Genomic DNA, 15,243 nt, shown 5'->3' on the forward strand with positions numbered 1-15,243 from the left:
CGCTTATTTTTCAAGATATTCCGCTCACAGGGTTCAGACATACATGGCGTCAGACATACATGGCGGCGGCCATCTTGGATTTTGACGTGGGTTGCACCCACACCAAATTATAATTCGGTCCTTTGCTTACGCACGCACGCCCGCACGGACGGACGCACGCGCACACACACACACAGACGGAGGGGAAAACCATAGTCCCCCTTTCGCTCCGCGGTGCGACAGGGGGACAAAAATAAAATAAAGTTGTTTCAGGAAAAAGAAAAAAATATTATTTAGGGGTAAACTTACAACAAAGCATTAGCCAAAACTGTTATCGATGTTTAAAAGACGTATTATTGCAAAAAAGGAAGCTTGAAGTTGCATTCACGTCAGCAATCGTATTCCATGTAGTAATATTGTTAGGTCTTGGGATTCGAGGTTCGCCACGAGGAGAGCTCTCGGGTTTGTTTGCCCCAACCTTTCACAACTGTAACCCGCCTGCCCGCAGATAACTCGTATCATCAGTCGGGTCGCAAATTAAATGGCGCAACCACATCCACTTGACCTATAATTACCGACCTGGCAGGGTTACGCTCAGGTGTTATGCGATACATCAATGGAATTTTTTTTTCTCGGTGGTGGGGGGCGGATTTTGCAAGTATCGTGCTGCGCATGACGTCTTCTTGTTTGTAATATTGGTGATACAATTTATTTGTAATTTATTTGTAATCCAAAAAGGTCCAAGTGGTGCAAAGCTCTACATGGTCAAGTGTCCAAGCTGTCTAATTGGTCTGAAGGGTATAAGGGGTAATGGATCAAAAGGTGTATAAAATATTGAAAGGGTCTTAAAGGTAAAAGTGGTCTTCAGGGTATTGGGGGCCTTCAGAATCTTTGGGTCGAATAGGTCTAAAGGGGGATTTTATATATATTTATATGTATATATATATATATATATATATATATATATCGGTCAAATATATATATATATATACAGTATATATATATATATATATATATATATATATATATATATATATATATATATATATATATATATATATATATATATATATATATATATATATATATATATATATATATTGTTGCGAATATGGAATTTGGCCTCCATATCCGCTTGTAAATATTCCCCTATTTTCTCCAATACTCCCCAACTTTCCCCAATCCCCCATTCCCTAGTCCCATTGCATGTAAATAACAATCAGTAGAGCCGACCTTCCCCTTATTCCCCCATTAAATGTCGTGCCCAGGTCCACCGCACCACACGTAGACAACTTTCGGACATCTTCCTAGTTATTCTTAGTCTATGTCAGTTAAGGCCTCGTTTCCATTAATTATGACTCTTCGTTGCACCAGAATGTGATTATATGGCACCAGTAGTGAGTTTAGGACCTTTCCCATACCTCCTCCCATCTTCTTCCCCGTCTACAACAACAGAGGGGCACGGCGCTGCGCGGGGGGGAGTGTGCGTCCTCCCACCGGCTCGGTTCGCCGCCATCGACAATGCGCTCCAGACGAGCGCTCCAGACCATGCGCTCCACGGGGTTACCACGAAGGGGCTCCTTGTCAGCTCCTCGTCAAGGGCGGAGCCTGGTAAACCCCCGCACGCACCCAATGAGAAGCAACGTGCCGATTCCACGAGGCGGAGCTAACGAGCCGAGGGCGTGTCACTCCCCGCCGGATATACGCGGCCACGCGCGGATGTGACGTGACGTGAGATGCGCCCCCAGCTGGAGAAAGACGGACCTGCGAGCGCTGAAACAGATGCGCCTGAGTTTGGAGAGGCCTGAGAAAGACCCGCCTGAGAAAGAACGTCACCTCTGAGCGCTGCGACGAGACCTCCCCGCGTCTCTGGACCGAACCGTGTTGACCCTGCTTTGAGCCAAGAGTGCACCTTGAGCCATCGCTATCTGCCTTTCCTAGCCATCAAACCCCGTGTGAGTCAGCCGTTTGTCCCGTTTACCTGTCGTCTGTCCGGGAATAATATAAGATTGTGTCTAAGTGCTTGTCTTTCTATGTTGTACCTCTCGTCCCTGTAATCTGACCTTCCGTAACGAATATAATCTCCTCCGGAGGTCTTGAGAACCGTATCCCTGGTGTCGTCATTTTATAACCCAGCCGGGTGTCTTCTTTTCCTTATTGAGCCAGCGTGGCGCGGCTTCGTCAACGTTCGAGTACAATCGGGTAATTTGTGCGGACACGACGGCCATTCCGCTCGCCCACCTTAACATCAAAGTCGTGTCAGTAACAATTGGTTGTCAGGAGTTGGATTCGAACCTGGGACTAAATTTATTTAGCCCAAATTTTGGAACACCAATTGTACTATTAGAGTAACAATTGGTGTCGAGGAGTGAGATTCGGACCCGGGACTAAATTAGTTAGGCCCAAATTTTGGGAGGGAAAATCGAGCCGGGGCGCGTACGGCGCTCGACCGAATCGATTCGGAGCGCGGTCCCGCGGTTACTGCGCTCGCCGAAATTATAACGGAAAAAAAAAAATTTGGATTTGTTTTACGAAACTCGAATTTTGCAAGTCGCGCTATGGCGGATCAAGACGGCTGGGGTCCGGTAGGGGAGAGTGAAGCAGGGTCGGTCCAGGACCAAATTGAGACACGTGAGGAGAGCGAAACAGCGGGGGTAGCAGACGCGCGAAATGGCGCCTCGCACATAGCTACGGCGGCCGCACCCGCTGCACAAGTGGGAGGGATGGCCCAGATGCAGGTCCTCATGGAGCAATTTATGGCGCAAATGCAGGCGTCCCTCAAACTGCAGAGTAACCAATTGGGGAACCGGATGGATGCTCAGAGTGAGCAAATGAGGGTTGATAGTGGGCGATTAGAGGGCCAAATGGGGGTAATGAGGGACGAAGCGAGGGGTACCGGTGAGGGATTAGAAAAGAAATTTGAGGGGTTAGACAACGGGATAAAAGAGGTGAAACATGGGTTAACGGGGGTAGAAAATAGAATGGCTGCCCAGGAGAATCAGATAGAGGGAGTGAAAAATGGGTTAGAGGGGTTAGAAAACAGTATGGAAGGCAAATTGAGGGACATGAGGGACCAAGCGGAAAGGGAAGTTAAACAAATGGAGCAGCAGATAGAGGGGGTCAGAATGGGGGTAGAAACCAAACTGGATGCTCACAGGGAGGAAATGGAGCAGATGAGGGTGGCATCTGGGCAGGAGATGCAAGTGATGGGAGAGGGGATCAGAAGAGGAGTGAGTGAGGAGGTCGGAGGAGTGCGCGAGGAGGTGAGGCACTGTAAGGAGCACATGGAGAAGGAGGTGAGAAAGGGGACTGTAAAATTGCAAGGGGGCATAGAGGACCTGACGCAGGAGGTGGAGCAGCTGACGGTGGGACAGACGGAGTTAGTGGAGCAGGTTCAAAGGAACACTGCGGTATTAGGAGGGTTGAAAGCGACACAGAAGGAACTAAAGGATGACTTGGTAGCGACGAAGAGGGAATGTCAGATGGTACGTGAGGGACTGACGGCGAGGTTGGACGAGGTGGTAGAGGTAATGGAGACGAAGGACCGGCAGGTGAGGACGCACCTGGAAACGGTCAAGGTAGCCTTGGAGGACGAGCTTGAGGAGACGTACCGGGGAATAAAAGAGGTGAGGCACAAATTAGAAGAAGTGGAAGAAGGGGTGAGCAAAATTAAGAAGCGACGGAGAGGGGATAACAAAGAGATAAAAGAGGAGATAAAAGAATTGGTCCAAAGTCTGTGTTTGGATCGTGATGATGTGCTCATTAACCGAATGAGGGATTCGCAGGTGATGGAGGAGAAGCGAAGAGGAAGAGGACCCGGTGTAAGTGGTGACCAATATGGTCGTGCGTATGATGCGCCAGGGGATTTAAGGAGCTTGGGGGTCAAGATAGACCCGGGTGTTCGTGAGAGGCCGTTGGTGAAGTGTGCGACAGGTCTGGTGTGCGAAAATGGAGGTGTGCAAGAAAGTCCGACTCTGGGGTGTGTGAGGAAAAAGTGCGTGCCAAGGAGTGAGTGTGCTGGCGAGAGTGAGTCGGTCGTAGCGCGTGTGCGAGGGAGCACATGGAAGCGTGGTGTGGTGAGTGTTACAGAGGGTGTGACGGGAGAGTGTGCGCGAGAAAGGTGTGTGACGGACAGGTGCATGAGGAAAGAGTGCGCTGTCAGAAGTAAGGAAGAGTGTCCACCTGTGGTGAGTGTTACAGAGGGTGTGACGGGAGAGTGTGCGCGAGAAAGGTGTGTGACGGACAGGTGCATGAGGAAAGAGTGCGCTGTCAGAAGTAAGGAAGAGTGTCTACCTGTGGTGAGTGTTACAGAGGGTGTAACGGGAGAGTGTGCGCGAGAAAGATGTGTGACGGACAGGTGCATGAGGAAAGAGTGCGCTGTCAGAAGTAAGGAAGAGTGTCCACCTGTGGTGAGTGTTACAGAGGGTGTAACGGGAGAGTGTGCGCGAGAAAGGTGTGTGACGGACAGGTGCATGGGGAAAGAGTGTGCTGTCAAGAGTAAGGGTGAGTGCGTTGTCACGAGTGGAGGTGAAAGTAGTGAGAGTGACATGGAGCGTGAGTTAGTTGTGACAGGTGAGCGAGGATGTACACCTGGGATGGAAGGATGCACACCTGGAATGGTAGAGCGTGAGTGGGAATGCACGCTGGAGTTGGTGGTGAGGCACGTGGTTGGGTGTGCGAATGAGAGCACACCTGTGATTGTCACAGAGGAGGTGACCGAGGAGGGGGCGCGAAGAGGTGTTTTGGTGAGGTGTGCGACCAACGAATGTGTGCCAAGGTGTTCGGTGGTCAGGTGGGTGACCAAAGCTGTGAGTGGAATGGGTGTGCCTGGGTGTGTAAGGAACGGCACGAGGAGCATGGAAACGGCTGGATGTGTGAGCAAGGAACGGGCTGCGGGGTGTAAGCGTCCAGGTGAAGCATCGACGTTAGATGGGGTAGAGTTGAGAACGACTTATAGCCGAATCGGGCCCTCGGTGCGTGCTGGGCCTCGCTTTGAACGGCCGCGTCCGTGCTCCACTAGGCGGAGCGGGCAGCCCGATAGAAAGGGTCGTCATGGCGACCACTTTTTGGTGAGACGTGCCGGCAGGTCTAGATCGGGGCATTGGATGGCTCCGTGCCGAGATGGTGCGTGGGATCTCGGCCCGGGTAAACCTCCTTCCCTGCACCGAATGCGGGATGTATCCAGCCGCTGGCACAAAACAACCAGCATCCATTGTTTGGCTTTACGAAGCCGGGCTTTGGACAGGAATTGGCGCACCGAGAGGTATTAGTGAGTAGACTGGGTGATGAGGTTAGTGTTTTGGACCCAAAATTGGAGAAAAACAAAATTTGATGATTGGCAAGGGATTGGCAGTAGTGATTGGCAGATGATGAGTAGTGATTGGCAAATTTTTGATTTGTTGAAATTTGATGTGCAAAATTGGTAGTGAGAGACCCCCGATGGGGTGGGATGGCAAATCTGCCACCCTTCCCATGCTGGGGGCAAAGGAGCACTAGATTATGGGGTGTATGGCAGTGAAAACTAGCCCGGGTGGGTTAGGTTATTAGTAGGGATCTAGAAGAGATTGACATTAGGTAACGTTAAGTTTAGTTAGTGACTGATACCTGTAGTGGGGACGCAGGTAGATTAGTGTGGATGATAATGACGTGGGAGCGTAATAGTTTAAAGGGACGACTGGGAAGCGCAAGTTTCAGAAGGGAGTAGTTAGCTGAGATGATGCCGTGTTTGTGAGAATTGAACAGGTGTGATTGCACAGGTGTGCAACTGGACAGGTGTGTGGAGCAGTGTGTGAGTAGTGAGTGTGTGGATCAGCGCGAATGCGCTTGGGGAGAGAAGGGTGCAGGTGGCACCAGGTGTGAGAGCACAGGTGTGCAGGTACAGGTGTGTGGAGAGAGTTGGAGTGAGTGGTACGGAGTGGTGTGCATGGTGCGAAGGTGTGGATGGGGGAAGAGTGGACCCCTTTCACGAGTACCCGGGGCGGGTAGTGTAAGTGTTAGGTAGAGGGTACAGGTAAATTGTGGTTGGATATTGGCATTTGTGGTGCGGTGGCAGAATGGTGTTGTGGATGGGTGCATTAGTGTTGTGGAAATGGCTGGGCGTGTAGCCTGTTAGTGTGTAGTTGGTTGGGCACTCCACCACTGTGAGGATGTCGGCCAGGTGAGGCCGCAGGTGGGCTCTGGGAGCCGGTAGTTGTGAGTGGGTGCCTGAGGATCCCGGGTGTGGATCGGGCAGCCCAGTGCCAGAGAGGGCACCGAGTGGGGAGAGTGCCAGAGGGCCTTCCCCTGGTAGTTAGGTTAGGGTAAGGAGCAGGTAAGCTCGGAGGCAACTGCAGTGGTGGAGGTGTGCAGGTGGGTAGACCCACTGGGAGAGGTACACGTCGCAGCCCAGAAATTGTACGAGGGCACCGGGAGATGAATCGGGGGAGTGAGACCCCAAATTGAAAAGCACCACAGTTTGGCCAATGGGAATTGGTTTTTAGAACCCATAGTGTAAGAGGGCCAATGGTTTGGCCGGAGAAAGACCCCGGGTAGTGTAAAGTTGTTAAAGTCACTAAGGAAATAGTTAGGATTGATGAACCTGTCGCACCATACGCAGCCACTTACCTGTGGTGATGATGATGACTCCACACCTGTGTTTTCTTTGTTTGTTGCAGGAAATGAGATTGCTGTGTGGATTTGTGAGACGCATCACGACGTGGATGAGACATTGGGGTGATTCCATCTCTCCCTCCCTAGGAGGGACTGATGTTGAATTGGTAATGGCAAATTTTGATGTTGAGTTGAAAATGGCAAATTTTGATGAGAGTTGAAAATGGCAAATTTGATTGGTTAGGAGGGAGAGAAGACGAATTTGGTTTATGGGAGGAACGGGGAAGACAGTAGGGATGTTTGTTGATTTGTAAAGTAGATGTTTATGAGTAGTGTTGTGTTGTGTGGATACAGTAAGGGGTAAGGGAGGGGCCATGTAGGTTACCTGGTGGGGGGGGGGGCGTACGATAGGAACGTACCTGTCTCACCTGGTTCCCATGTGCCCCCAGTGTGCATTACCTTATATTGCGTGCACTTTTGCGCCCTTACCAACTTACTCACTTGTCTGCTTCTTTTGTCTCCCACCTCCGAGGATCTGGCTTTGGGGTAGAGAGAGAGGAGAGAGAGGTGCTGGCTGCGCAGTTGTGGGCCTGCACTTTCGCTGTTTGCTGCCGGGATCGATACACCATATGGACCGCAATGTTTGTGGCCACCCACAATGGACCGCAGTTCGTTTGCGGCCAAGCACCACCCGGGGATGGACCTATGGGTCAACGTGGCACCTATGCCATACAGGTGAACCACTTTTAGTTAACACCAAGTGCACCACAAGAAGAGCAAGAGACACCTGCAGGGTTAGGGGTTGTCGAATTTATTTTTATTCCAATGAACAATGGTGACTGCACCGATTGGTGGTGGGGTGGTGCTTTTGATGCTGGGACGGGGTGCTCTGCACGTTATTAAAGGCCGTCGGCCACAGAGCACTCGTGGGTTGGTGTATCGATGCTGGCAAGCGCGCTCTCTCTATGCATAACATCTGCATGTGTTCCTCCAAAAACAGGTCCTGGATCGTAGTGTAAATAGCAGCATAGTCGTGTAAATAATGCTCCCTACCGGCTGTATGTTTAGTTTGCGAATTCTTTCCGGATTCGGTTATCCTGTGGGTGTGTTTCTGTGAGTAGAAGGGTGCAACGTCGCAGGGGGACATATTTACTCATTTGTGAATATCTGTAAAACTGTCGCACTCAGGGTAGAGTTAATAGTAGAGGGAACTACATTGCGTGCCACACTAAAGTAGGTAAAAATTTATCGGGTCGGGACGCCCCGAGGGTAGAGAAGGGTGCAATGTTGCGAATATGGAATTTGGCCTCCATATCCGCTTGTAAATATTCCCCTATTTTCTCCAATACTCCCCAACTTTCCCCAATCCCCCATTCCCTAGTCCCATTGCATGTAAATAACAATCAGTAGAGCCGACCTTCCCCTTATTCCCCCATTAAATGTCGTGCCCAGGTCCACCGCACCACACGTAGACAACTTTCGGACATCTTCCTAGTTATTCTTAGTCTATGTCAGTTAAGGCCTCGTTTCCATTAATTATGACTCTTCGTTGCACCAGAATGTGATTATATGGCACCAGTAGTGAGTTTAGGACCTTTCCCATACCTCCTCCCATCTTCTTCCCCGTCTACAACAACAGAGGGGCACGGCGCTGCGCGGGGGGGAGTGTGCGTCCTCCCACCGGCTCGGTTCGCCGCCATCGACAATGCGCTCCAGACGATGCGCTCCAGACCATGCGCTCCACGGGGTTACCACGAAGGGGCTCCTTGTCAGCTCCTCGTCAAGGGCGGAGCCTGGTAAACCCCCCGCACGCACCCAATGAGAAGCAACGTGCCGATTCCACGAGGCGGAGCTAACGAGCCGAGGGCGTGTCACTCCCCGCCGGATATACGCGGCCACGCGCCGGATGTGACGTGAGATGCGCCCCCAGCTGGAGAAAGACGGACCTGCGAGCGCTGAAACAGATGCGCCTGAGTTTGGAGAGGCCTGAGAAAGACCCGCCTGAGAAAGAACGTCACCTCTGAGCGCTGCGACGAGACCTCCCCGCGTCTCTGGACCGAACCGTGTTGACCCTGCTTTGAGCCAAGAGTGCACCTTGAGCCATCGCTATCTGCCTTTCCTAGCCATCAAACCCCGTGTGAGTCAGCCGTTGTCCCGTTTACCTGTCGTCTGTCCGGGAATAATATAAGATTGTGTCTAAGTGCTTGTCTTTCTATGTTGTACCTCTCGTCCCTGTAATCTGACCTTCCGTAACGAATATAATCTCCTCCGGAGGTCTTGAGAACCGTATCCCTGGTGTCGTCATTTTATAACCCAGCCGGGTGTCTTCTTTTCCTTATTGAGCCAGCATGGCGCGGCTTCGTCAACGTTCGAGTACAATCGGGTAATTTGTGCGGACACGACGGCCATTCCGCTCGGCCCACCTTAACATCAAAGTCGTGTCGGTAACAATATATATATATATATATATATATATATATATATATATATATATATACTGTATATATATACAGTATATATATATATATATATATATATATATATATATATATATATATATATATATATATATATATATATATATATATATATACACAGTATATATATATATATATATATATATACAGTATATATATATATATATATATATATATATATATATATATATATACAGTATATATATATATATATATATATATACAGTATATATATATACACAAAGAATTAAGTTAAGCACCCCCCCCGTTTTTTTACAACCTCGCACATTACAAGTTTGTTGTCGTCAAAACAGTGTAATATACCCATGATATTGCTATATTTTCTGGAGAAGTGATATTATGGTCACATAAAAACATAACAATCATGCCGTTTTCAATATTTTATTCTGAATAATTTAAGGTGAAATTTTTTGGGAATTTTAGGCATATTTTCACCTCAATTTAAGTATGGAGCTATAGGTCCATCACGGACAGTGTGGATGACGTTTATGTTTTCTAACGTACAGTCATTGTTCTGAGAAGACCTCTAGCGATCTTTGCGTCAATAACGTGTGTAGGACCCACGTGATCGGATCACTGACTCAACCCTACGTCTCATAGACCCTGTAAGCCGTCGTATGCGTTGCTGTGGCAGGTTGTTCCATTCCCGATGTAATGCACGTTCCAATTCATCCAGATTGGCTATTGGAGGGACCATCTTCGCAATTTGTCGTCCCAACATGTCCCAAACGTGCTCGAGGGGGTTCAACCTGCCACAGCAACGCATACGACGGCTTACAGGGTCTATGAGACGTAGGGTTGAGTCAGTGATCCGATCACGTGGGTCCTACACACGTTATTGACGCAAAGATCGCTAGAGGTCTTCTCAGAACAATGACTGTACGTTAGAAAACATAAACGTCATCCACACTGTCCGTGATGGACCTATAGCTCCATACTTAAATTGAGGTGAAAATATGCCTAAAATTCCCAAAAAATTTCACCTTAAATTATTCAGAATAAAATATTGAAAACGGCATGATTGTTATGTTTTTATGTGACCATAATATCACTTCTCCAGAAAATATAGCAATATCATGGGTATATTACACTGTTTTGACGACAACAAACTTGTAATGTGCGAGGTTGTAAAAAAACGGGGGGGGTGCTTAACTTAATTCTTTGTGTATATATATATATATATACAGTATATATATATATATATATATATATATACAGTATATATATATATACAGTATATATATATATATACAGTATATATATATATACAGTATATATATATATATACAGTATATATATATATATACAGTATATATATATATATATATATATATATATATATATATATATATATATATATATATATATATATATATATATACTGTATATACATAGATATATATATATATATATATATATATATATATATATATATATACTGTATATACATAGATATATATATATAGATATATATACATACATATATATATATATACATAGATATATATATATAGATATATATACATACATATATATATATATATATATATATATATATATATATATATATATATATATATATATACAGACTTGGCATTTAATATGGAATTTTTTTTTTGTGGGGGTGAACTTACTTTTCAAGATGTCTTAGAACCAAAAGTTAATTGGAATTATGTTGAAATTATTCTAGATTTTGTTAATGTGACCTTTAAAAGAAACAAAAACCACATTTGACATTTCGAAGCAAATAAATTGATCCTTGAAAGTGATGTAAACTGATATCGAACTCAATTCATGGACAGTACTGTGTTAAACTTCTGTACGTTTTCCAGAAGTATCTCTTTATGTTGCACATTCGCCAAAAAATTTTTTTAACAAAAACAAATGTTAAATTACGACTGGGATTACGGACAGTAAAATTACAGTTCAGTACTTCGTGTAACCCCCACGAGCATTCAGGAGAGCACGTACACATTGAGGCATGCCGTTCACGAGATTTGCCAAGGTTTGGACAGGAATCGCTTGCCATGCAGTGACAATAGCCTGCTGCAATTCACGCACAGAGGTCGGCTGCTGGTCCAAGTGGTCGATTTGACGCGTTAATTCTGCCCACAAGTTCTCTATCGGATTCATATCCGTGGCCATGGCAGGCCACTCCATATGCTCCACACCACGTTCAGCAAGAAAGTGTTGGATCATGCGAGCACGATGAGGCCGTGCATTGTCATCTTGGAAGAAAAAGTATCCTCGAAAGGCTGCACGAGCAAATGGAAGCAATGTTTCTTCCAGAATGGCCCTGTACTTGAACTGGTTCAGGTTTCCATTCAGAACAACCAGGTCAGTTTTGCCCCCTGCATGAAAAGCAGCCCAAACGGTCACCCCACCACCTCCAGCTTGGACTCTTGGCACTATACAATCTTTGTTGTCGGCTTCATGCACTTGTCTGCGCACTCGGACGCGGCCATCTTGACGAAAGACCAGAAATCTAGACTCGTCACTGAAGATCACGTGATTCCAGTGTCCTGGCTGCCATTGACGGTGCTCCCTGGCCCACTGGAATCGGCGCTGGCGGTGTTGCCTGGTCAGGCGTGGCTTTCTCAGGGGACGCCTGGCAGAATAGCCTGCTTGAATCAGTCGTTGGTTGACTAGCCTTCTGGATACAGGCACATTTGTCAGTTGCTGCCACTCAGCCCTAAGCCGATTATCTGACTTGGTACGGCCATTGCGGACTAACCGGTGCAACTGGCGATCACCCCTCCTTGTGGTTCTGCGGGGATGTCCTGGCCTCGGTATTGGACTAGGGACACCCCTTTGAGCATTTCGTTTCAGGATCTTTGACACCTGACCTTGAGTGATGCCATACTGCCGAGCAATAGCACGCTGTTTCATGCCGTAATTTCGTAAAGCCACCACTCCATGACAAACAGCATTGTCGAGTTGACGGACCATCTCCAGAGGAAGCGGCAATAACTTTTGGAGACGTGCAGCAGTTGTTTTCCACTAATACAGAACGCAACAACCCTTGTATACCCGACTGTGAAGCCAATCATCAAATGCACCTGCCCGTACATTTTGCCACGCCACCTGTGATATAATCCTGTTGTTGACTTCTTGCTGCGACAGACAATCATTGACATGGTTCTTTTAACAAATAAATCACCAAAGTGTAAAAGAAACTCGCCAGATTGATATACTGAGCTAAGAAAGTAAACCCAAGTCAAGAAAAAAAAAATTCCATATTAAATGCCAAGTCTGTATATATGGATATATATGGATATATATATATATATATATATATATATATATATATATATATATTTATATATATATATATATGTGTGTGTGTGTGTGTGTGTGTGTGTGTATGTGTGTTAAGGATGAGTCATTCTTTACAAAATAAATTCCCATTGGTCTTGCTGATCATCGGGATCTTTTGGAGTCTTTGGGTCTTCTGGGTCTTTAAGGGTCTTCAGCATATTTGGGCCTTTAAGTCTTTGTGGTCTTTTGGGTCATTGTGGTCTTCAAGGGTATCTTGGGTCTTTGTGGTCTTTCAGTTATTTTGCGTCCTCTAGGTCTTTTGAGTATTTAAGGGTCTTCAGGGTCTTCGTGGTCTTTTAGGATCTTGGGGGACTTAAGGGTCTTCAAAGGTCTAAGGGATCTCAGCAGTCTAAAGGGTTGAAAGGTATATTCCAACAATACCTAATTAATAGATGCACATAATTAATAGACAGGATGCAACAGGTGTTCAAACAGTACATAATTAATAGACACATCATCACAGCTTTATTAGGGTCTTCGGGTGTTAGAACGACAAATGGTGTTAGTTTCTTGCTAACTGCTTAAGTGATGCACCAACGAAACAATCGTTTCCAAAATTTGTGCAGCAATGTATTTATATAATGAATCAGTGAAGAAGAGCAAGAGTCTAACAGTTCGGGTGAAGACTTGATTGAAATTTAAGAAGGGACAGCCATTACAAGCTCTGACTTACAAGAGTCTGCAATGCAAGATGATGTTTCAGAAAATGTCATTCTTTGTTATTGAAGAAATTGGTTCTTCCTCTGCAAACCTTTCATGTTGTCTTTCATATTTCTGTTTATTATTTTTTTCTTAGATGACCGGTGGTTGCACTCGCTGTCATATGATCTGCATTAACCAAGTCACAGCACAAAGAACTTCAGAGCCATTAAAGACTCTCATGTCAATCCGAGGAAGCCAGGTAACAACTGTCGGACTTCTTTGTCTGCCGATTTATTTATTTTAATTTACACATTCTAAATTGAAGGGCGTATAAGAATATACAAATAACTTTGTGCCGGATCTCAAGTGGTAAATGGCCAAATGGTGTGATTCATTTAACACAAACAAGAGAGCTATGTCGTGTAGCCACTGCTGTCTGATTGAATGTCGACCTTTAGTTTACCTGACAGCAGGAAATTGACGTTTCTTGGAATTGTAATTTTTTTTCCAAGAAGTCTCATGTTGAAAGAACATTGTTCATATTTCTTGAAGCTTTGCTTGTCCATTTGATAATGCATTCCTCCCCCACGCCCTCCCAAAAAAAAAACAATGTAATCTTAATATTTTGCAGAATCTTGACAATCAAAACCTTGATGCAATTGATAATTGAAAGTTAAAGAATCATTGTGACTGTTATGATCTTAAGAAAAGCTGAGCATTTTCAAGAACTCTTGAACCATACGTCACCAACAATTGCTCTTGAGCCCCCGACAACCAATAAGCATAAAACACTTGTTGAAAGCATATATCTTGACCCCACCTTTTCAAAAGATCTCCTTTGCTTTGAAGAGGTTGAAAAACTATCTGGTCTGGTTGGAATCCCTGCTGAAGTATGTTGATGAATCAGTGTCATTGATTCATAAGCTATTGGTTTCCATCTGGATCAGAGAACAACTAAATCTTCAAGAACTGACTGGCGTCATCCGCCCATTCAGGAAGGGTAAGATTGTGAAGAATGCGTGCAGCAATTACTGAGGTATTATCATCCTCTCTATTCTTGATGAAGTCTTTGCCCATGTCATTCTTGCTTGGACCAAACCACTCTTCTTCAAGTTCCAAGAGTGTGCACTTCAGTTTGAGTGGCTTCAAACCTGGTTCCTCAACTCTGGATTGTATGCTCACGTTCGGACGTCTTACTGAATGACGGTGTGAATTGGGACAACCACTATCCGCTGCCAATGTTAATCTAATGGCCGCCTGATGGCTCTGTTTTCCATTTGGCTCTCTGCATTCTTCAGCATGCTCAAGGTTGTCCAAACAAATTAGTTGGAGTCATGGCAGGCCTCTGTTTTGTTGGGTGTGTTTTGGCCTCGTCACTGTTCAATCCCCGCCATTGACCATGTCATGGAGCATACAGTGGGTCGAAGCATGTTTGATTGCTCATTTGGAGATCTCTGCTTCAATCACTAATTTGGATGACGTGGATGATGTTGCCTTCTTGACTAAGATAATAGACATCTTGACATCTGCGCTGATCATCATGAATGAAGTAATCCAACCGCTTCACCTCAGCATCACTTGTATGAAAATCAAGATCAAATCTTTCAGTCCGAGAGAGCCAAATGGAGAATAGAAATTGATCTATATTGCAGGAGAAAGTAGACCACTTGTGGATCACCTGTATTCTGTTGTAGTAAGTGGAAACCAGTAACGCTTGTGTTACCTTCACATAACCTGGCTCTATGCTCTGACAGTACTGTCGCCTCAACAGAAGAGTTGTTCTCGCTGTCACTGCATTTATGGTCCTCAGAACATCTTATGCAACTGGGACACAACTGTGGGACGCAACTCCTACCTCCTAAAATCCAGGGGGACGCAACTACTACCTCTGTTTTCAAATATATATTTTATAAATTTGGTGATTTTTCAATTTCCTCTCCAACTCATTCCACGTCAAAAAAAAGAAATTCAATCTCTTATACGTCTTCCTCACTACATGGTCTAAATTCACATTCATTCCACCCCTCCTCCATCGTTCTGAATCGGATTGCTAACTTGAAAATCACAACAAACCCAATTTGTTATCAATGTTCGTCTTTCATTAATCATCCACTTTCTAAACTCCCCTCTTGCCCCTCCCCTCCAAATCCCCCCCTTGCCCCTCCACTCCTGAACTCCCCCCTTGCCCTTCCCCTCCTAAACTCCCCCCTTGCCCCTC

The 15,243-nt window shown here is 45.7% G+C and overlaps 1 protein-coding gene across 1 annotated transcript in view; it reads left to right on the plus strand.

The window, feature by feature from the left end:
- The window catches only part of MOCOS (molybdenum cofactor sulfurase), a 329,100-nt gene that overhangs the window by 306,937 nt on the left and 6,920 nt on the right, over positions 1-15,243 (plus strand). Inside the window, exon 14 of the mRNA XM_068123432.2 lies at positions 13,180-13,284. Coding sequence (XP_067979533.2) covers positions 13,180-13,284 — 105 coding nt within the window. The remainder of the gene's footprint in view (positions 1-13,179; positions 13,285-15,243) is intronic.

Source organism: Myxine glutinosa, chromosome 7 (assembly GCF_964187855.1).
Source record: "Myxine glutinosa chromosome 7, kmMyxGlut1.1, whole genome shotgun sequence".
NCBI classification, from domain to species: Eukaryota; Metazoa; Chordata; class Myxini; order Myxiniformes; family Myxinidae; genus Myxine; species Myxine glutinosa.